This window comes from Engystomops pustulosus, chromosome 3 (assembly GCF_040894005.1).
Source record: "Engystomops pustulosus chromosome 3, aEngPut4.maternal, whole genome shotgun sequence".
NCBI lineage: Eukaryota > Metazoa > Chordata > Amphibia > Anura > Leptodactylidae > Engystomops > Engystomops pustulosus.
The window spans coordinates 35,952,904-35,973,792 of NC_092413.1; the positions used below are offsets into that span (position 1 = coordinate 35,952,904).

General features: G+C 41.3%; 1 protein-coding gene across 1 annotated transcript in view; it reads left to right on the top strand.

Annotated features, from left to right (window-relative positions):
* JAG1 (jagged canonical Notch ligand 1) overlaps positions 1-16,562 on the top strand; it is a 35,071-nt gene extending 18,509 nt beyond the window's left edge. Inside the window, exons 8-26 of the mRNA XM_072140458.1 lie at positions 193-306; positions 397-510; positions 2,117-2,230; positions 2,652-2,698; positions 3,490-3,663; positions 4,146-4,296; positions 5,217-5,381; positions 5,482-5,595; positions 5,846-5,959; positions 6,041-6,154; positions 7,095-7,211; positions 7,580-7,607; positions 8,481-8,566; positions 11,055-11,168; positions 11,395-11,504; positions 12,070-12,309; positions 12,488-12,619; positions 12,849-12,996; positions 14,152-16,562. Coding sequence (XP_071996559.1) covers positions 193-306; positions 397-510; positions 2,117-2,230; positions 2,652-2,698; positions 3,490-3,663; positions 4,146-4,296; positions 5,217-5,381; positions 5,482-5,595; positions 5,846-5,959; positions 6,041-6,154; positions 7,095-7,211; positions 7,580-7,607; positions 8,481-8,566; positions 11,055-11,168; positions 11,395-11,504; positions 12,070-12,309; positions 12,488-12,619; positions 12,849-12,996; positions 14,152-14,606 — 2,651 coding nt within the window. The 3' untranslated portion in view covers positions 14,607-16,562. The remainder of the gene's footprint in view (positions 1-192; positions 307-396; positions 511-2,116; positions 2,231-2,651; positions 2,699-3,489; positions 3,664-4,145; positions 4,297-5,216; positions 5,382-5,481; positions 5,596-5,845; positions 5,960-6,040; positions 6,155-7,094; positions 7,212-7,579; positions 7,608-8,480; positions 8,567-11,054; positions 11,169-11,394; positions 11,505-12,069; positions 12,310-12,487; positions 12,620-12,848; positions 12,997-14,151) is intronic.
* The last annotated feature ends 4,327 nt before the right edge of the window (positions 16,563-20,889 follow it).

Sequence of the window (20,889 nt, forward strand, 5' to 3'; positions counted from 1 at the left end):
TTTCCTTCTTGTTTGAAGTTGTGTTAAACCAAGCACTGTTAATGAGAATAAGATATAGTGGTATTAGTTCTGTTCTCATCTCGCAGGCCAAGGTGGTCTGCGTCCATGGTTAAATTTTATTAAAAAATAAATAATAATAATTTTGTTCCCTATATTTTTAGTCTTAGAAATAACTGTACATGCTTATTACAGCCGAACATGCCTGCCTCTCCGATCCTTGCCACAATGGTGGAAGCTGTTTGGAGACTGTTGGGGGATTTGAGTGTAACTGTGCTCCTGGTTGGACTGGGCCTACATGTTCCATTAGTATGTATTGCCTATTATGATCTTTTAACACTAAAAATCCATATCTTGCCATAAATAATTTCATGACCATCTGTACATCTTTTATTGTAGACATAGATGATTGTGCCCCGAATCCATGTGGGCATGGTGGAACCTGCCAAGATCTAGTAGATGGGTTTAAGTGTGTTTGCCCTTCCCAGTGGACTGGAAAAACCTGCCAAATAGGTAATTATTTAATTTTTTTTGTTTAAATAAAATGTAAGCTATCTTTTTATATTTTATATCTAATATTTGGTATTCATGTTGAGGAACCTGAGGCTCTAATAGATAAAGCAGAGAGGATTTTATAGTTCAATGTTTTGATGTCCTGGAGGCAATAAGTGATATTAGTGGAACTGTCATTGGGAGGGAGCTTTTATAATTTTCCTGGATGTTCCATGGTAGTTTTATACCACTTATTTTTTCATAAGTTGTGTCCAGATGTAGCCAATTAAATGGATGATATCGAACTTGCTGTAGCTAGTCTAGGCTAGCATAGGAAGGAAATTGATACCTCCTACAACAATGGTTTCTCTAGTTGGCCATGCACTTGGATTAATGTTGGCCAATCCTGCCAGTCTTTGTACAGATCAGACAATCGCATAAGGTGTATAGTGGCATCCTGGCTCTCCAGGACCAGCAGATATTGTGGAAAAGATGAATGGGGCAGTTATATTTCAACATGTCTGATCCTCTGTTTTCGAAACCACAGCCAGTGGAGGCTTTCTTGGAAGATTCTTGTTCCTGTGTATGGGGACGAAACCTGACGGCAAACTTTAAATCCATTCTTAGGTTTCCCAAATCCTAGAAACCTCTGTAGATGTAAATCTGTTTTCTACAGTTAACTTTTCAGCTCTTTTTTTGCGACTCCATTAGATGACTAGCAATGCATGTTTGTTTATTGGACGGCTTCCTGGGCAGAAGTTCTCCATGTTCTAGTTAAGTGAGCACCGTCAGGACTGTAAAGGCTAGGTTACAGCATTAACCATAAATAAATGAGTCTCCTTCAACTAAGTGGTGAACTTTGGAAAAGCATTTAACTTGAGCCTACGTTCTCCCCTGCTTGGTCCTGTGGGAAAGTTGCTGTATCTTTTCAGCCGTGTCAACTCCCACAGACCCAGGACTTTTTTACAGCTGGGTTCCAAAATGTGGATGATCTCATGAAGAATGAGTTGTCTACGTTCTCTTTATGAATCTCTCTAATCTGCCTGACAATAGTGAAGGGAGCCCCCCCCCCCTCTTCCCTTCTGAAATGGTCAATTACTTCTTGCCGTTCTTAATGAGCAATTGGGCAAATACCATTAAATTAAAGGAGTTTTTTTTGTGTACAAATCTCACCTTAAAGGCAAATGTGCTAGACGGCTTTATCTGGGGAATTATGGTAGAAAGACGGGTCAAAGGTTATTCTTGTATATATTTATGGGAAATTTAGGAGAGAGGAACTTTAATAAGCTGGTAGGATTACTAGAGTCTCTCTATATATGGACACATCTGGGAAAATAAACCACCAAAGCATTTCCTTTCATTAATTTTGTGTATATTTTATACCGTAATGGAAAAAATGCGGAATTTTGTTCTGGTCTCTATTATCCGTAAAGGAAGTTGTGGGTCATTTTATCATCAACCTATAAGAGGATGTAATGGAAGGCCAATGGATTTGGATAAGTTTAGATTATGAACTTATTGGGAGAACTTCTGATGGAGGCCATAAGATTGTCCTGCTCATCGAAGACCATGGAGTGCCATGTGCTTCTGCCATCTAGACTAACTGGTTTTCCGTTGCCTTTTTAAGACGCCAATGAATGTGAAGTTAAACCCTGTGTGAATGCCAATTCCTGCAAAAACCTGATCGGTAGTTACTACTGCGACTGTATCCCCGGCTGGATGGGTCAGAACTGTGATATAAGTAAGTAGACCATGAAATGTCCTCCTCTTCCTGTCTCCTTGGAGACTGAGTAACCTCCACCTATTTTTGAACCCTGGATGAAAATATACATAGTCTCATATAATTTAAGGAAAAAGGGAGTTGTCGGCCTGGAAAGAAAATATACAATTTTATCAAAACGTATTAGTCTGTAGTATGGTCATATTCTGATAACGTGGCTAAAACAATGATGTGAAGTTTAGAAAGCTGGTGGAAGAATTGCTTCAAGGTCCCACCCTTAAGAATAACCTTATCTAAAGGAAAGGATGCAGGAAACTCCACAAAAGCTCTATCTAACTCCAGTAATTCAGATTTGCATTCTGCCGCCATGGGCTGAAGTGTGTATAGAGAGCCTTCAGTTCAAGGACCATTGTGTAATAATTTTTTTTTCTTTCCTATTTAGACATCAATGACTGTATTGACCAGTGTCATAATGGAGGAACGTGCAGGGTACGTCTTTACTTCATCAGTGTTTTTCTACTTTTTATTGGCTGTTAATGTTGTACTCTATGTAACCTACATAGTTAATTTGGAAGGGGGGGGGGGATTTAAAATGAATATATGAAAGTAATAATAAAAACCCTAATCACTTTGGGTCAAATTCTGGAATTGGTGTAAGGCTAATTTGAATCTTTAAGGGGAAATTCTACTTGATCACAGATTATCGCCAAGACCCAAAAAGTTAGATGTTTTTGGATATCCCAACTGACCTTTTATGTTATAAAGTTTCTGCCAAAGTCACAAATGTTATTGTGCTGCGTTACTATTAAACTGACAAACCGGGTAGGTGGGGCTTAGCTGGAGGGGGCAAGGCTTCCTGCCAACAGATTACGGTAACCGTTGTAAGTTTTTTAAATGAAAATCTAAAACAACTCCTATAAACATAGGTTTGGAAATAGGTGTGGTAAATTAATTTTTTTTAAAAATCCAGAACTGGCCTGTGCACCCGCAATTCCTCCATAATTACTATGCAGTGTGAACCAGACAGAACCCTCATTTCAATAGAGGGGGAGAATCTAGGCACATCCGGGCCAGAGCTCATTGTGCCAATATGCCCCTGTTTGTTTTTATTGTAGGACGCTGGTTCGTGTTTTCTTTATGAAGGGAAAACCTAATATACTACCTTCATTTAGGGATTTTTTTTTTTGTGTCTGGGAGGAGGATTTTTCTTTTGGAACAAGTGTTATTGTTGGACCTAAGTAAACAGCGTTCCTTTTGTTTTCATTCTCTGTCAATTGCAGGACTTGGTTAATGGATTTCGCTGTATCTGTCCGCCCGGCTATGTAGGGGAGCGCTGTGAGAAAGACATCAATGAATGTGCCAGCAACCCTTGCCTGAATGGGGGTCACTGCCAGGATGAAATCAATGGATTTCAATGTCTGTGTCCTGCTGGTTTCTCTGGAAACCTCTGTCAGGTGAGCACCGGTGAAATGCAAACCTTAAAGAATTGTTCGAGGCCAACTTTTTTTTTTTTTTTTTTTTTCTTCCCCTCTCCTCCTCCTCCTTTTTCTAATGATTTGTACACTAAATACCTTCTGTTCAGCCAGGCTTGCTATATAGTCATACTCCTTACAGCTGTCTGCCAATAAAGTGTTGGTTGGGGGGGTGGGGGTGGAATGAGTAAGAGAAATCGGATCCATTCAGTTAAACAGATCGCAAATGTTTTGCGTGTTAAAAGTTTTGTTGTATGTTCACTGCTTGGCCTTTGGTGACTGTTTTATATCCTGAATCTGTCTGCTCGCATCTAGGCAAACCCAGGGCTGTACATTCTGCTTTAAGTAAAATTAATGGAGGCAGCTAGATGAAAAGGTCAGATTCCAGAGTGTCTGCTCCCTTTAGCATTGGAAGGGGTAATAATAAAACCTTTGTTTTTGCTTCCCCCTTCAACATTTTACAGTTGGACATAGATTACTGCGAGCCCAACCCATGTCAGAATGGAGCCCAGTGCTTTAATCTTGCCACGGATTACTTCTGCAACTGCTCCGAGGACTACGAGGGAAAGAACTGCTCCCAGTTAAAGGATCACTGCCGCACGACTCCCTGTGAAGGTATGCGTGCCGCCCATTGTTGTATCATGGGCTCCCACCAACCGCTCCATCACTTGTGTGTGCAACGACCGCGTAAATGGTCATGACCCTCACAGCGTGATGATAAAATCCAGCTGTGCCTTAGGGGGTTACATATTTGCTACGTTGCTCTGTGGATCAATTAAGTAGTTTGACACATAGGGGTATGATTTTTTTAAGTTTTTTACATTTTTGCAAATAAACTTTACTAGGAACTATTAGACTTTAATGGGGTTCATTCCCATTGATTTATGTTTGCATCCGGATTGGACATTCTATCCTATTCTCTTCCGATTTGAGGGAAATCTGATAAGAAGCGGGGGGGGGGGGGGGGGAAGGGGTTTGATGAAATTCAAGGGAAATTTTTGGGCTCTGAGCCGTCGGGGAAATGTTGTCTGTGTGATGATGATATTTTGTGGACTGATCGTGGTTAATGTCTGATCGATTTAGGATTCCATAGACTGACTGTAGGTCTGTATTCACAAACTTTTATTTAAATACAGGATTTAGGGCCTAGGTCACACTGGTACTTGCAGAACCCTAGATCGCTGTGTTGCAGCAATTTCCGTTCTTACAGACCACGTTCAGCCCTGGAAATGAAATGTCACATTGAATCACTCTTGCCGCCATCTGTCACTCTTGGGCCCAGTTCATACCAGTGTCTGGGCTTTCAGTTACACTTTCTGTTTCAGCAACGGTGTAACTAAACGGTAGACCAACCGGACTTTAACCTACCTTCCATTATACTATTATTTGTAACTGATAACAAAAAAGACGTGGATGGGTGTGCTAATTTTTTGTTGTGTTACGGTACCAGCCAAATGGAGATGTGAATTTGGCCTAAACCAATGACTCCAGTCTTTTTTAGCAATTCCTTCATGTTGCCCCTTTTTGTCTTGCAGTGATTGACAGCTGCACAGTGGCGGTGGCTTCCAACAGCACCCCAGAAGGAGTCCGCTACATCTCATCCAATGTTTGTGGACCACACGGCAAATGCAAGAGTCAGGCTGGTGGCAAATTCACCTGCGAATGTAACAAGGGCTTCACGGGCACATATTGCCATGAAAGTAAGTGATCCCTCATAGTGAGGAAATACTGCTTTATAGGAATGTCCATATTGGTGTAATTCGGTAATATGTGTATATTTTAATATAATCTTTGTTGCAGATATCAATGATTGTGAAAGCAACCCTTGTAAAAACAGTGGGACCTGCATTGATGGGGTGAACTCTTACCAATGTATATGTAGTGAAGGATGGGAAGGAACCTACTGCGAAATAAGTGAGTATATTATTCCATTGATCATATGTTTTAAAGGGGTCTTCCAGGTATAATATCTGATAAATGGCGGTCCGACACTCTGGACTGTCACACTGCTCTTACGCCAGATTCAACTCATATAGAGGAGCCAAAAGGGCTCCATTCTCTGTGCAGTGGCCAGTCCAGGTAACTGCAGCTGCCCCCATTCAAGTAATTGGCAAATCTTGTGTATTTTTTTAACCATGTGCTATCTGTCGTTCTTGTTTTTTAGACATAAATAACTGCAGTAAAAATTCTTGCCACAATGGAGGTACTTGTCGAGACTTGGTTAATGATTTCTACTGTGAATGCAAGAATGGGTGGAAGGGAAAGACGTGCCACTCCCGTAAGTGTGTTTCTAATTGAGGATAAATGTTGATCTTTTCAAGTGCTGAATCTAAAACTTTACTCTTCTTACCATTTACAGAAGACAGCCAGTGTGATGGCTCCACCTGTAACAATGGCGGGACCTGCTATGACGAGGGCGACACATTCAAATGCATGTGTACACCTGGATGGGAGGGAACGACTTGTAATATTGGTAGGTTCATCAGGAGGACAGATCGTTTTGGATATATCAGAATTGTAATATAGCGTAAGCAGACTCAATTATTAGAGAGTAAGACCGTTATAGTTAGGGGACAACAAGATGATCCATGAGGGTCCGCCTGCTGGTGCCCCCACCGATCATGAGAAGGGATGAATGTCCTTACCAATGGGTGGAGCTGCAGGACAACCATGAATCCTGCTGCTACTCTCAATAATATGGAAGTGTTGGAAATTGATGAGCACGTTGCTCGTGTAGCTTTGGCACTCGCACGTGTCCTGCCACTCCACCCGTTCATGAGATGAGGCCCACTATTCTCCAGATTGCTGGGTTACGCGCTCTTGTGATCAGTGGGGGTCCCAGCAGTCTGATGTCTTTGGTTGGAAAATAGATCGGCAGTCAACTGCACAATGAAAGTAACGTTACCCCCGTCCAATGGAACTAGAAGCCTTTTGTCCTTTAATATCCAAAATCTCCTTTAACATACTGGATCCTTTTTGTTCTAACCAGTCAAAGTGGACGCAACTCGCCTCTTCCGAAGGTGCAATGGCTGCCTTCCAAATGAGTATATAGCGCATAACTACCTAAAGTATGTGGTGGGCTTAAAGTCTTGCAGATATGACAAATGCTTAGATGCTGCCAGGAGTATAATTACTGGTCCTAGTTCCGCCTGTAATGGTCATTTCTGTTTTCCGGAAATTAATAACCGGAAAGAAAAGTGGAATTCTGACCTCCTGAGAGAAAGTAGTTGTTTCACTAGTAGTAGGTCTTGGTTGCTATTGAGTTGGGACTTGGTTAGGGTCGCAGGCATGTGGGCTCCGCAGATGGCGGCATTTGTAATTTGCTATGCGGGGAGAATATCTAAAAGGGAAACATCCTGTTTGCTCTTCAGACCTCTCGGTTTCATGCTCACTTTGCACTGTTTTCCTCGTAGCAAGAAACAGCAGCTGTTTGCCAAATCCTTGCTTCAATGGTGGAACTTGCGTAGTCCGCGGGGACTCTTTCACTTGTGTTTGCAAAGAAGGCTGGGAAGGTCCGACGTGCTCTCAAAGTAAGTTTGTTCTTAATACTTTGCTACGCTGGGAGGGGGAGGGGGTATCCACACAGAGAGCTTTTAGCTCATCCCGTCACCCCTTGTACCTAAAATTGAATCCAGGAGTGGGAAGCCCTTGATGTGGACTGTAGAATCACCTTAATGGTGGCTGGACCTAGGCATGAGAAAAGTTGTCGGAGATAACCAGAGACAGATGTTTCCCCTCAGTCTTTCCTCCTTACATGGAAGGGTCTCTTCCTTTGTCTGCAGGGCTTTATTGTAATACATATAATTACACCATGATTGATTTTTGTTTATAGTGAATTATAGTTTTCTGTTAGTTTTTTTTTTTTTTTTGTTTAATTTCAACTTTTTTTTTTTTTTAGATACCAACGACTGCAGCCCACATCCATGGTAAGTGCAAATGAAAACAAATGCACGTAGACAATCCACCCACAATGCTCTGTTTCCTAGACTTCTTCACAAGAATTGGTGTTTTTATGTATTATGTGCATTGTCTTAATAGTTCACCCTGTAACCACCCACCATATGGAGGGTGTGGGGGTATTGCCTGTTTGCCCTTTTGACCTATGACACCTGTGAAAGGGGCAGGCAATGTATTTTGAAGAAGACCTTTCACCTCTTCCACCAACTCCAACGCTTTGCATCCATTAATAGATGTCATTCCACTGATTCCAGCTCAACTGGAATTTTTTTTTTTTCACTTTGTTCAGCACCCGATATGCTTTCTACAGTCAGGTGGGTGGTGTCTGACTCAACAGCTTAGGCCCGCCCACCTGACAAATGGCATATTTAGTGCTGAAACTAAAAGCACTTAGAGTTCTAGAATACGATTCCAAAAATTCCGCCAGAATTGGTTCGTTGAATGGTGCAAATGGTAGTGCTGGTCCCCTTTTTAAGAGGGTAAATGTTTTTTTTTTATTGAGGTTACCACTCTGCGGATGGTGTCAGATACGCGGGCTGTAGTAACCATATACTGCATAAAGCTCATGGTAGCTGGTGATGCGTATATATAAAAATATACTAGACCTTAATGGGATCCCACTTTCCCGCCTGTTCGCCTGCATATGATAATGATTTTGGAGAGGGAAGCCGGAGTCATAAAAAAAAAAAAAACTTTTTTTAATAAATCTATAAAATGTACAAAAGACTGAAATGTTCCCTGTGTTTTTGTTTTTTTTTTTTTCTGTAAAAATGAACCTCTGTTCTGACGCAAAAAATTGTTGATGCTTTATTGTTAACGCTTGTGGTGTTTTTTCTTTTCAGCTACAACAGTGGAACTTGTGTGGATGGAGACAACTGGTACCGGTGTGAATGCGCTCCTGGGTTTGCTGGTCCTGACTGTAGAATAAGTGAGTATTCAATATTAAAGTTCTGTTTTATGAAAACTTGGCATCTGTTAGATTATAGGCCTATAGGATTTGGTGCTCTATAGAATTTATACTAAAGGTGTTGAATACCTCAGTGCTGTTTAAAGGGAGCCCAACAGCAGCTCTGACCACACAAAGCCTCACTCAGAGTTTAAAAATTGGCTCTAGGATATCTGTGTAACAGATGTGGGGTGGTAGCAGCAGGACTGTGAAATTGTATTTATATTCCAGGATTGTAGCAAGACTTGCAGCACTGGGGGGAGTCTCCTCACACTGCTGTGCTCTTGGCTTTCTCTATTAAGCTGCACCAGCAGTGGTGGATTAAGACTGCCATTGGCCCTGGCCTGTATGAATATTATGGACCCTACAAGTCTGGAATTCATCGCTTCCTACATATTATACTAGAATCCGCTTCTCGAAGAATGTAAGATACGTCCTTTCGGCCTGATTGTTACAAGACCTTTTGGAGGACATTCAAAGGTCTTGAAATGGCTCTTGCATATTGAGAGCAGGAACAGATTTACGAGGATTTTGTGGGTGAAAGTCTTTCTCAGTATTACATTTATTGGGTGGTTTGGGTGGCCTTTTCCTCAGGCCTATATGATCCACTGCTCCACAGTCTATTACCTCTGCTCTGTCACTTGGAAAAGATGGTTAGTGGATTGTGGAGCAATGTAATGCTGAGTGCAGAACTGTGAGGATACCCCTGCACCCGGACAAGCTACAATCCTGGAATACTATATACTGTGTTTTTCGGACTATCAAAAAAATCCTTGATTTTCTCAGGTGCGCCATATAGTCCAGTGCGCCTTATATATGAACCATACTTACAGACAACAGCTGCCTTGAACGGTGCACAGGTCTGCCACCTGCTGGTCATTCATCCTTATAATCAGGTGCACCTTATAATCCGGTGCGCCTTATATATGAACCTAGACATTTAAGCTGGCATTTCTGGATGGTATAATCCGAAAAAATACGGTACATTCCAAGTCCTACAAGTACTGCTACACCACAAACCTATGTGTAAAAAGCTCTTCAGCCCTGATTGTAGGCATACATGGTAAGCGCTGCTGGCAGACTCCCTGTGTAGACTGTATTGTACATCCATTCTTACCTCTAACCCTGTAGTGTTCAGATTGCGATTAACATTATATCTTTACTGCTTATGTTTGGGGAAACAAGAGATGACGCTATGGGTTCTATCCATACCTTGGGATGGCACAGACCATGACTTCCATCCAGCCCAGCATTCTCCAGTCTCTATTTTAAATGTCACAAATGTTCACCCTGTAGATTTCACACCAGATTCCAGATAGAAAGCCATAGCAGTGATAATACAGCTGCGAACCTTTCACACACCCATTTATGAATAGGCTTGCTCAGATTTGGGTGGCAGCCAAGCAGGGTCTAGTTGGCGTATGGATAACTAGCTCCCTCCCTGCTTGTTAGAAGCTCGGGCCAGCGTGCTGAGTGCAGGTTTTTGCAGGCAGGGAAGATCTTTTGTGTTTATGCATCAGAGGAAGAGATTGGACTTCTAAGGGAAAGATGATGATGATGATGATGGGGAGGAGGGAGACGGCTAGCCCCGACATCTTTGTAAGCTGGCTACAATTTATTACTGTGGGACAATATTCTAGATGTGAAGCGGAGGACTGAAATTTTTTTCTAATTATCGCTCGTTTCTATAGTGTTTTTTTTATCCAAATGTGCCATATTTGGGTCAACAACTAGAGAAATAAATAGAAATTTGATGAACTTAAGAAAGCAGGAGCGATAATTAGAAAAAAAATTTCAGTCCCATGTCTGTGTCTGGTATTGCAGTTTATTCTAATTGGCTAAAATGGGAGTGACGTGAAATACCAGACACAAACCTTGGGGTCTAGAACCAGCATTGTTTCTGGAAAATCTATGTAGGATTATATCTGCATTTTGAGAACCCTTAAATGGTTCTTGCGTTGACTGCACGCAGCCAAAACCATGTGAGTACTGCCCCTATATATATTGGTGCCCTCACAGCTGTCATGGCGGTCTCACTCAGCTTTTTCGTACCTACCTGTAGTGATACTTTTATCAACTGTTAAGCGACCAGAGTAGCAGTCACCAGACTTTCCATATTTGGGCAGCTTCATTTACGACACCATTAAGCTCCTTAATCCAGTTAATGTGTCTTATTGCAGTAACTCTGTTTAGTTCCTGGAAGCCTTGGGCACGGGCTGAGCTTTACCTTTGCCCTTAAACTCTTAACTATATCTTGAATTTCGTCACTTTTTTTTTTTTTTTCTTTTTCTAACATTTGGAGCCAACGTTCTACGAGTTGTATACATTGTTCTGCTTTATTGCTGTTACAAAGGTTACTTGATGCCATTAGCAGAGAAACGGCCAAGTAACTCCAGAGAGTTTATTTTGTTGCACAAATCACTTCAGTGAATGCAAATCTAGTAAAAATGTTTTTTTTGTCTTTTTATAGATATCAATGAGTGTCAGTCGTCTCCTTGTGCCTTCGGAGCTACGTGCGTTGATGAGATCAATAGTTATCGTTGTATCTGTCCACCTGGTCGCAGTGGTCCAAAGTGTAAAGAAGGTGTGTGTGCTATGTCTTCCTCTCTTGTATGTTCTACTTAATGGAAGCCATTCATATGACGCTTGTAGATTCTACCAGATCAGATGATCGGGGACTGTCCATTAATGCATTCTATATTGTGGGGTAGGGAGATGACCAATAGGAACCACCTGCTCACCAACCTCAGATAATTGCAGTCACTTGGTCATGTAGCATGTTCTCTAAGCCGACCATTTTACTTCTGCAGTTACAGGACGGCCTTGTATTATCAACGACCATGTTATGCCAGATGGATCCAAATGGAACGAAGAGTGCAACACTTGTCAGTGTCAGAACGGAAGAGTTTCCTGCTCCAGGGTAAGACGATGGTGACCCAGAGGCTTATGTTTCCTAAAGATACTCATAGACTTGCAGGCATAGACTGTTTTAGGATTTTTTGCCAAACACTTCACAGTTCTAAAGAATAAAGCTCATGATAATATCGTGTAACGGCAACTTACGCCCACGATGATGAGGCCGCATGGTTGCCTGTTCTTAAAGACACGCTGTGCTTTATTTTCATCCTTGGAAGTGATGCGTTAAGGCTCTTTGGATGTTCTCTCGCTTCACAGAACGTAGATTTTACAACTTGTGTAATGTTCATCCTGTTCAGATTTTATCTGTAATAGACTCATTCTCACCCCCCCTCCTTCTAGAATAGTCTATCACTGAGCGCTTGTGGGTTCATCAAGTTGTCAGGTTTTTGGGCAATCCTAAAAACCCATTTACTGTTGACGTATAATGGTGGAGAGTTTTTAGTCTTCACCTCTTGCCGTGTGAAATTCCACATTATATTCTAATTTTGTCTTTCTGAATTGGCGAAAACAAGGAAATTCAGTACATCTATGATATTGTATATTAAGGTTATCCTTTCTACTTGTAGGTATGGTGTGGCCCTCAGCGTTGCGATTTGCACAGTAAAGGACATGGCGAGTGTCCGGCTGGCCAGTCTTGTGTTCCGATTAAAGATGACAACTGCTTTGTGCCTCCGTGTACTGGAGCTGGGGAATGTTGGCCCTCAAATCAGCCAACAGTGAAGACCAAGTGTAACGCCAATGCAAGTTATCAGGACAACAGCTGCGTGAATATCACTTTTACCTTTAACAAGGATCTTATGTCCCCGGTGAGTGAGGTCACGTAGAGTATAGATATATAATGTATCCTAAGATCACATGACCACATTGTAGCGATATGCCGCAACTGGGTGCTTACATTTTCTATATTGGTTATCGCTCTCTTTTATGTCTTCCTGACGTGACTTGTTTTCAGTGTTACTAACTTGTTGTGTTTTGCATGATCAGGGCCTCACGACAGAAAGCATTTGCAATGAACTGAGGAATCTTAACTTCTTGAAGAATGCTTCAGCTAAATATTCCATTTTCGTTACCTGCGAGCCATCTCCTTTGGCAAACAATGAGATCCAGGTTGCTATAGTAAGTAGGATATGTGGCGTTTTGCATAAGCTTGTATATATAGAACTGCATTGTGGGATCAAGCAATAGAATAATGACTAATATAATCCGGGGATTGTTGTAGTCCTGCATCCAACTTTGTGTGTCTTTAGACCACAGTCATCCATGTAGACTCTGAAGTGTGCACCTTGTAGATGGAAAGTGATCAATGATTACATTTTCTAAATGAATATATTGTCTTTCTATACAGTCGGCTGACGAAACAAGAGATGGCAAGAGCACAATTCAGGATATCACGGAAAAGATCATCGACCTTGTGAGCAAAAGAGATGGAAACAACACCTTAATTTCATCCGTGGTAGAAGTCAGAGTGCAAACACCCACCGAAAACAGGACAGGTAAATGGTGGCAAAGTAACAGAAGTAGAAGTTCTGAGTGCTGAGCTTCTTTTGGTTGGGAAGATGGGATTACTAGTGCATGGACTCTCTGGATCCATAGAAGGCAAGCTCCACTCCTCCAAGAATCATCCAAGCAAAGCTGTTCAAGCTTAAAGGATCTCACTTACAACATTTTTGTTTGCAAATGTTGGAGGTCATTTTTTACACATAAAACAATTTGACTTTACTTGAATGATGTAGTCTGAAGTCATAAACTTAGCTTAAGGAAATTATTCAATTTTGGCCTAGAAATTATGTGGATTACTGGGTGAACTATGTGGTCAACTTGAAGTGACGATTGTGGCAAATTGTAGTAATGCCAAAACTATGAAGTTACCTGTAGGTGTTAAAGGAAACCTACCACTTGAAGTGGCAGGTTTCAGATGGAAATACCGAGCACCAGCTCAGGGTGAGCTGGTGCCGGAGCTTATTTTTGTTAGTGTTTTAAATCGCGGTTTAAAACACTTTTGAAACTTTATAGCCGGCGCAGGCAGGTACGCGCGCGGCTACATAGGAAGTGAATGAGAGCCGCGCGCATGGTAAGTGCCGAGCGCGTACCTCCCTGCGCCGGCTATAAAGTTTAAAAAGTGTTTTAAACCACGATACCTCGGTTTAAAACACTAACAAAAATAAGCCCCGGCACGAGCTCACCCTGAGCTGGTGCCCGGTATTTCCATCAGAAACCTACCACTTCAGGTGGTAGGTTTCCTTTAAGTGTTTTTTTTTGTTAGAGGAAAACGGGTCATTTGGAATTGCTTTTAAATTGCCCATAGGCAAACCGTGACGGTGTCCATTAGCATTTTGAGTTTACCACAGATTGTTGGGGGTGGTGCTGCTATGGGCCTTTATCCAGTCAGACATGTAAAGACAGGTCATAACTTGCTGAACCTGAGAATGAGGTCTACCAACTTAATAGTAACATATGCTCATTTTATTACTTATGGAACTAATTGAGATGGTGGAGTACGGCGGTGGGACCTTGGCTGATTGGAAAGTCATGGCCAATCCTGTGCATATTTTCGAACCCTTCTTTCATGGCATGGCTCTTGTTGAAGGCCGTGATTGACTGTGTGTTTGATGAGGACATGTACTAACTTCTCTTTATCTTCTCTCCAGACTTCCTTGTGCCCTTACTGAGCTCCATTCTCACCGTGGCCTGGATTTGTTGCCTGATCACCGCCTTTTACTGGTGCATCTGGAAACGTAGAAAGCCAAGCAGCCAGAGTCACACGGCCTCTGACGACAACACCACCAACAACGTCAGGGAGCAACTGAACCAGATAAAAAACCCCATCGAAAAGCACGCAGCCAACAGCGTGCCCATCAAAGACTACGAAAACAAAAAAATTAATGCCAAAATAAGGACACACAACTCCGAAGTGGAGGAGGACGACATGGATAAACACCAGCAGAAGAGCCGATACGCCAAGCAGCCAGCTTACACGTTGGTAGATAGAGATGAAAAACCGCCTAATGGCACTCCCACAAAACAGCCAAACTGGACAAATAAACAGGACAACAGAGACTTGGAAACAGCACAAAGTTTAAACCGAATGGAGTACATCGTATAGCGGACAGGGGCGCTGCCATGCAGAGCTGGTGTCTGCTGTTAAGGGCTCGGGAGTCTCTAGTTCTTAAACTGTTGTGTAATATTTGAGTCTAAGGCTATTATTTACTTAGAATCCCTATGTTAATTTAAGTTTTGACAAGCTGGCTTACACTGGCAAAGATAGTTGCTGTGGTTGGCTGGAATACCAAGTGCTGCATTTCACATCTATGCAAAACTAGTGAAAAGTGCCCTAATGTAAATTCAGCCGCAGCTGAAACATCCCAGAAGATCATCCATTGCCTTTACAGTTGGCTTTTTTTTTTTTTTTTTTAATCTTAGTTTTTTTTCTCCCTCCTCTCCAACCCTTTTTCACTTTTTTTTATTTTTTTTTATTTGACTGGTGTCCAAAATAATACAGTCCTTAGAATAATACCTTTTTTTTAATTTATATTTATTATGTATATTTTTTTTTTACTTTGTATATTGGTTTTTATAGTAATGTTACTAGTTCTGTATTTTGAAAGTGCCTTCGTAGCTCAGAACCACAGCAACTATCGAAATTTAAGTTTATTATTTATTTTTTTTATTGTATTTTGTGTTGGGAATCGGGAGGGGGGCGTCGGGCGAGACTGTCAGCTGTTGCTGGTAAAATGAAGAATTGTTCAGTAGAAATTTTGTATAGACTTGTAAATATTTCTTTTTTTTTTTTTTAATTTTTTTTTTTTTTTTTTAATTAATCACTGTGTATATTTGATTTATTAACTTAATAATCAAGAGCCTTAAATATCATTCCTTTTTTATTTATATGTACTTGTTTAGAGTTGAAGGTTTTTGATAGCTTTGTAAGCTCATGGCTTCAGTTTTTTTTTTTTTTTCTTGAAATTTCATTTCTCGTTACTTGTTAACTATATGCCAAAATTTACGGTGTTCTAAAATAGTTTTATTTTTTATGAATAGGACAGGCGCACCTGCCTCAATGCTGTTTTTTGTACATTTTGTCAGATGTTAAATACCTTTATAAAGCATCACTTAAAAGAAACTTTTTGTAACTCAAGAATAAAACCGTTTTCAGAGGTAGAGTTTAGAAAAAAAACAAACAATCTTTTTGCTGCTTTGGCTTTGATATGAAAAAGAAAAAAAAATTAAGGAAAAAAAAAAAAGTGTGACTGTCAGATATTCTGCTACAAGGCAGTTTAAGGAACTATCCACTTACAAGGAATGTCAGCGTTCGTGTTAGGAAAAAAAAAAAAGGAATTTTGAAAAAAATTCAAATTGTGTGAAGTTTGAAACTCCACAATATTGTATTTTGTAAATTTTTTTCTTTTTTCATTATTCCATTTTCTTCCACCTTGATAATGTAATTAAAGAACCACTTGTAGATATTTTTTTTAATTTTTTTTGTAATCTACTGATACTCAAGAGTATTCTATTAAGCTAGGTTTTGAATACTTGTACAGTAGAAGCCACTGTTTTTCCACCGTATCATTCCAGGGTGTTTAAGGAGAAACCCCCCCCCCCTTTCAAATGACGACACGAAGGCACGATAAAGATGGTGGTTAATACTCATGTTACAAATGAAAAGGCAAAATTTGACTGTCGTGTTGAATGTTGCGATGTTCTTTTGTTGTCAAAGGATCATATTTTTCCAAAAATACATTCCTGATTCTACAAAAACTTCCGGTAATCCATGATGCCGTTTGGTCACCACTCATCGGAAAAGGTTTTGCCTGTGTCCCCCCCAACATATGTAGACCCCAGTATTACTGGAGGGGTTTGTATTTCGCTCTACTACAAGCCCGTGGTTAGTAACTATGAATCCATCAACGTTAAAGGTTGACGTACGATCGTTGACCACAGAGATCCTGAAGATTCCCTGTATTGTGATATTAGTGTTATATAAACCCTGCCTCTTTGATGTGTTGTTCAAGGCTACAAGTTTTTGGAAAGTAATATTTATTAAATTTTTTTTGTATGAAAACCTGTGACCTTGGGTTTCATGTTTGTTCATCACTTTGCTTGTTATCATCTGTCCATTATTATCCACTTGTGTATTAAATGCACCAGCACCTACCACCTGCACATTACTCTGGCATCCATTTTGTGAACATGCCGTTGGGTTCTTTTGGAAACTGGTCAACCATTTTTGCCTATAAAATGGCTTCCTTTGTGGGAATCTATATTTGCATTTCACTTTTAATTTTACGAGACCCTTGGGGAGATTTATCAGAGATGTCTTAGGTTAAACTGTTCAAGATGCCCATGGTTTCCCCCCCCCCCCCACAACTTTATTAAATTAAACCTGAGCTCTGATTGGTTGCCATGGGCAGCTAAAACAGTTTCAGACAGTTCTGATAGATATTTCTATTATATCATGATTATGAATTGAAGTATTGATGGTTAAGGGTTCAACAGAGGTTAAATGCGTAATCTATGTGCTAGCACTGGTGAATAGTTTCAGCATTTTAGGGAACGCTGCCAACACGGTCTGTCAATATAATTACAGTGCTTGGTTATATGGTTGCAGGGCATCATATCTATAGCAACCAATTTGTTTTTGGCTGCTCAACCGAAGGGCAGTTTTGCACTATGATTGGCCCATAATCCTGGAGTCCTGTGACTCGTTTGTAGTGCTGCTGTTCAGAAGGGAAGCGTATATCGAAATGATGAAAGGAATCCTACCCCCAGCAGTGTGGTTAGCCTGTGACATAGGACTCTGCTAGCTCAGTGATCACAAGTATTAGGACTCGAGGAAACTGAAATGGATGTATGAACAGTGTCCAAATTTGTAACTGTGGTACCAAAGTGCAAATTCGGGTGTAAGATTACAGTATCTTGGGGTATATAGATGTGGTCCCCTTAGTGAAGATGGACAGTAGTCTATAATAAGTGTAGCTTCAAACCCTGGAGACTGTGTTGTCATCAGCCAGTATCCAGACACACTAGGAGGCAGCCTGAGGATCCTGCAAGTGGGAAAAAAAAATGCTCAAGGGGAGAGAGCACAACGTCAGGGATATCGGTAATTACTTGCTGGTAATTGTATTTGCTGGAACCATGACAGCACCATCACTGGAGAGAGGGGTCCGCCCCCAGGGACAGGAAACCCTTAAAGCTCCATGCCTCAGTGGATTTCGGAGACTGTACGAGACTTAACATTTAAGTACCGCACATATACAGTATACAACTATTTACATTATATCTCTATTACTTTTTTGCTACACCCATAAAAGAGTAAGGTGAGTCTAGAGGAGGAAATCTTTATCAGAAGAAGGAAGGGTAATCCTACGGTAAAGTCGTGGTTCCAGGAAATACAACTGCCCATTTCCCCCTTCACCACGACAGTAATATCACCGGAGACCATAACAGAGAAGAATTAGGAAGGGGTTACTGAAGAAAGCACCCGGCGACCAAAGGTAAACTCATGTGCACCTGCCACCTCTAACCTATAGTGCCTGACTCACAGACGCCTCTTTAAATTCAGTCCCGGATGAGGATACTGCTCTGGTGGAGTGAGCTTTCAGACTTTCTGGTATCGGCAGGCCAACCAGCTTATATGCTGATGTAATGGCCATCTTGATCCACCTGGAAAAAGAAGCTGAAGAGGCCCTTTTACCTCTATTCCATCCTCCATAGAGAACAAATAGGTTATCTGATTTCCTCCACTCTGTCTTCTCTAAGTATACTATAATAATTAATCTAACATTTAATGTATGGAACTCCTTCTCCCTGTCTGGGACTGGATCCACACAAAAGGAGGGCAACCTGATTTCCTGGGGTCTATGAAATGTTGATATTTCTTTATGAAAAAAGGCAGGATCAGTAAGTAACACTATCCTACCATCCAGGATCTAAATGTAGGGGGCCTTGCATAATGCTGATATATTCTCTAGTCTTCTGGCTGGTGTGATGGCAACTAAAAATACTGCCCCGATAGTTAGCCACTTATCTAAACTATCTTCCAAGGGTTCAAAAGGATCCTTCATTAGCGAGGTTAAAACTATGGTAAGGTCCTATGGGGGGGGGGTACTGAGGATCTCCTGAATGGTGTTAACCAGGAGGCTGCTGTAATAAATCACACTAAACGGGGATGAGATGCTAAAGACTTATCAAAGCCAAAACCTGGCCTTTGAGTGTTGCTGGTTTAAGGTCCCTGATTTAATTGGTGACGGCACTCCTGTTGTCTTCGCCTAAGTGTACCGCTGATATGGAACTGAGGTGTAGTTCTGCCATCTCTAGGATCTTGTATGTCAGATCCATCAGTGACTGGTTCCCCCCTGCCGGTTTATGATTGCTACTGCTGATACATTGTCCAAAAGAATCTTTAGATCCACCCCCTGGACCAGAGTTAACGATGGTTTCAGGGCTTCTCGAATAGCACATAGCTCCATAAAATTTGAGGATCTGTCTACTATCTGTGGGTCTCAGCGGCCTTGGAACACTTGACTTCCAGGATGTGCCCCCCAACCTCAATGACTGGCGTCTGTCACTAATAATATTGTCTTCTGTGGTCTCCATGGAACTCCTCTGAGGAGATTTGCATCCTGCAGCCACCAGAGAAGGGAGTTCCAAACCCCCTGAGGAAGACATAACTCTTGCTCCAGTCCCAGCCATCCCAATTCTTTAGCAGGAATTGTTGCAGGGGCCGAGTGTGAAGCTGAGCACAAGGAACTGCTGGGATAGCCGAAGAAAACAGACCAATCAATGTCATTACTTTCCTTATGGACAGGGACTGTTCTGACAGTAAAGAACGAACTGATTTCTGAAGCTTGTTTATCTTTTCTTCCGGTAAAAAGGATCTTTGACAGGCAGAGTCTAGCCAGATCCTTCACTTTGCTGGTGTTAGGGACGACTTACAGGCATTTACTAGTAAATCTAGAAGTTCCAACGTCTCTTGAACTTGGACTAATTGTAACCTTACCGCTTCTTCCGACTTCCCTATCAACAGGAAGTCATTGAGATATGGAACAAAAGCCCCTTGTAAAAACTCTTGGGGCTACTGCAACCCCAATCGGCAAGGCCCGGAACTGGAGAAGGACTAGGGCTCCTTTTATTCAAAATCCTGTGGCCGGCTGGGAGTGTAGAACACACAGGGACTACTGTGTTAGGTCCTCTTTTTGAATATTGAATATTGAACTTCCGCCAGAAGTGGCGTAAGTTGCGATGTTCGGACCGTGATGCAGCCTGACGCCCAGCTCCTGGACCTACTCTACCCTCCAGACTTGCTCTGCTCCTGGTATGTGGTACTCCCTGCAGGAAACATTGTATGTAACATCAACATTTTTAATGATTCCATAGATTTCTATCGGACTTCCCGAACCGCAAAAAACGGGCAAGAATGGGACCTGCGTTGCGTTTTCTACAGCCACCCACAAAGGTCCACGAGAGCCACATTCATGTGTATGGATCCATTGATATTAATGTGTCAGCTAGTCGCAGCAGAAGAAAGTGTCAGACAGCAGAAGGATGAGAACAACGTCCATGTGGCCTAAAGCAGAATTTCCTTTGAACTATAAAAAGTCCAGAGACTTGAGATAATCTTTTCAATATTGACCTGATTTTTCTAAAAATACATTTGCACCACAATGTGAGATCAGGTATCCTTTGAATATAGATTTTTATGTGAGCTTCTGAAAAAGAATTAAGGATGACGTAAAGAAGATTTCTGAAACAGTTTTAAAGAGAATAAAAACCTTTGTCTCCTATCACATCCAATCACACCCTTGCTTTTCACAAATATTCTTTGAAAATGAAAGCTGTGTGGTTGCTATAGGAGATGAAGGCTGTTTTCATTCATCTTCCCTCAAAGTTGTCTACCTTATATCTGAGAAATTAGAAAAGCATTTAGAAGCAGCCGATGCAGGAATGAGTTAAACGTCCTACAGTGAGGTCTGGTGACCATAGGGATGGGTTTGGTTATTTGATCACATTGCTTTCTATACAAGGATGGGTGACATTGTTTTGGAAATGTCAACACCATAAGGCTGCTACAATGTATGTGAGTGCTGTGTGTGAGAAAAAAAATCTGAAGAACGGAGTGAAAAGATTTTTATATGTAAAGAAAAGGTTCATGGCAGGTAATCCGGAGTTACTGTAAATTGGGAAAACTGAGAATTCCTGAAAATGAGGTGTCCTGGTGTGGGGAAGTTCCTGGTGCAGGCTATAGGTAGCGTGGAGACATTGGGCAGAAACGCCACACTCCCGCTTCACATGTAAAATAGGTGGGTGCCAGGAAATACGCCTATTTCAGGGCTTGTACTCCAGAAAACTCTCATACAAGCCATGAAAATTTTATATATATATGTGTGTGT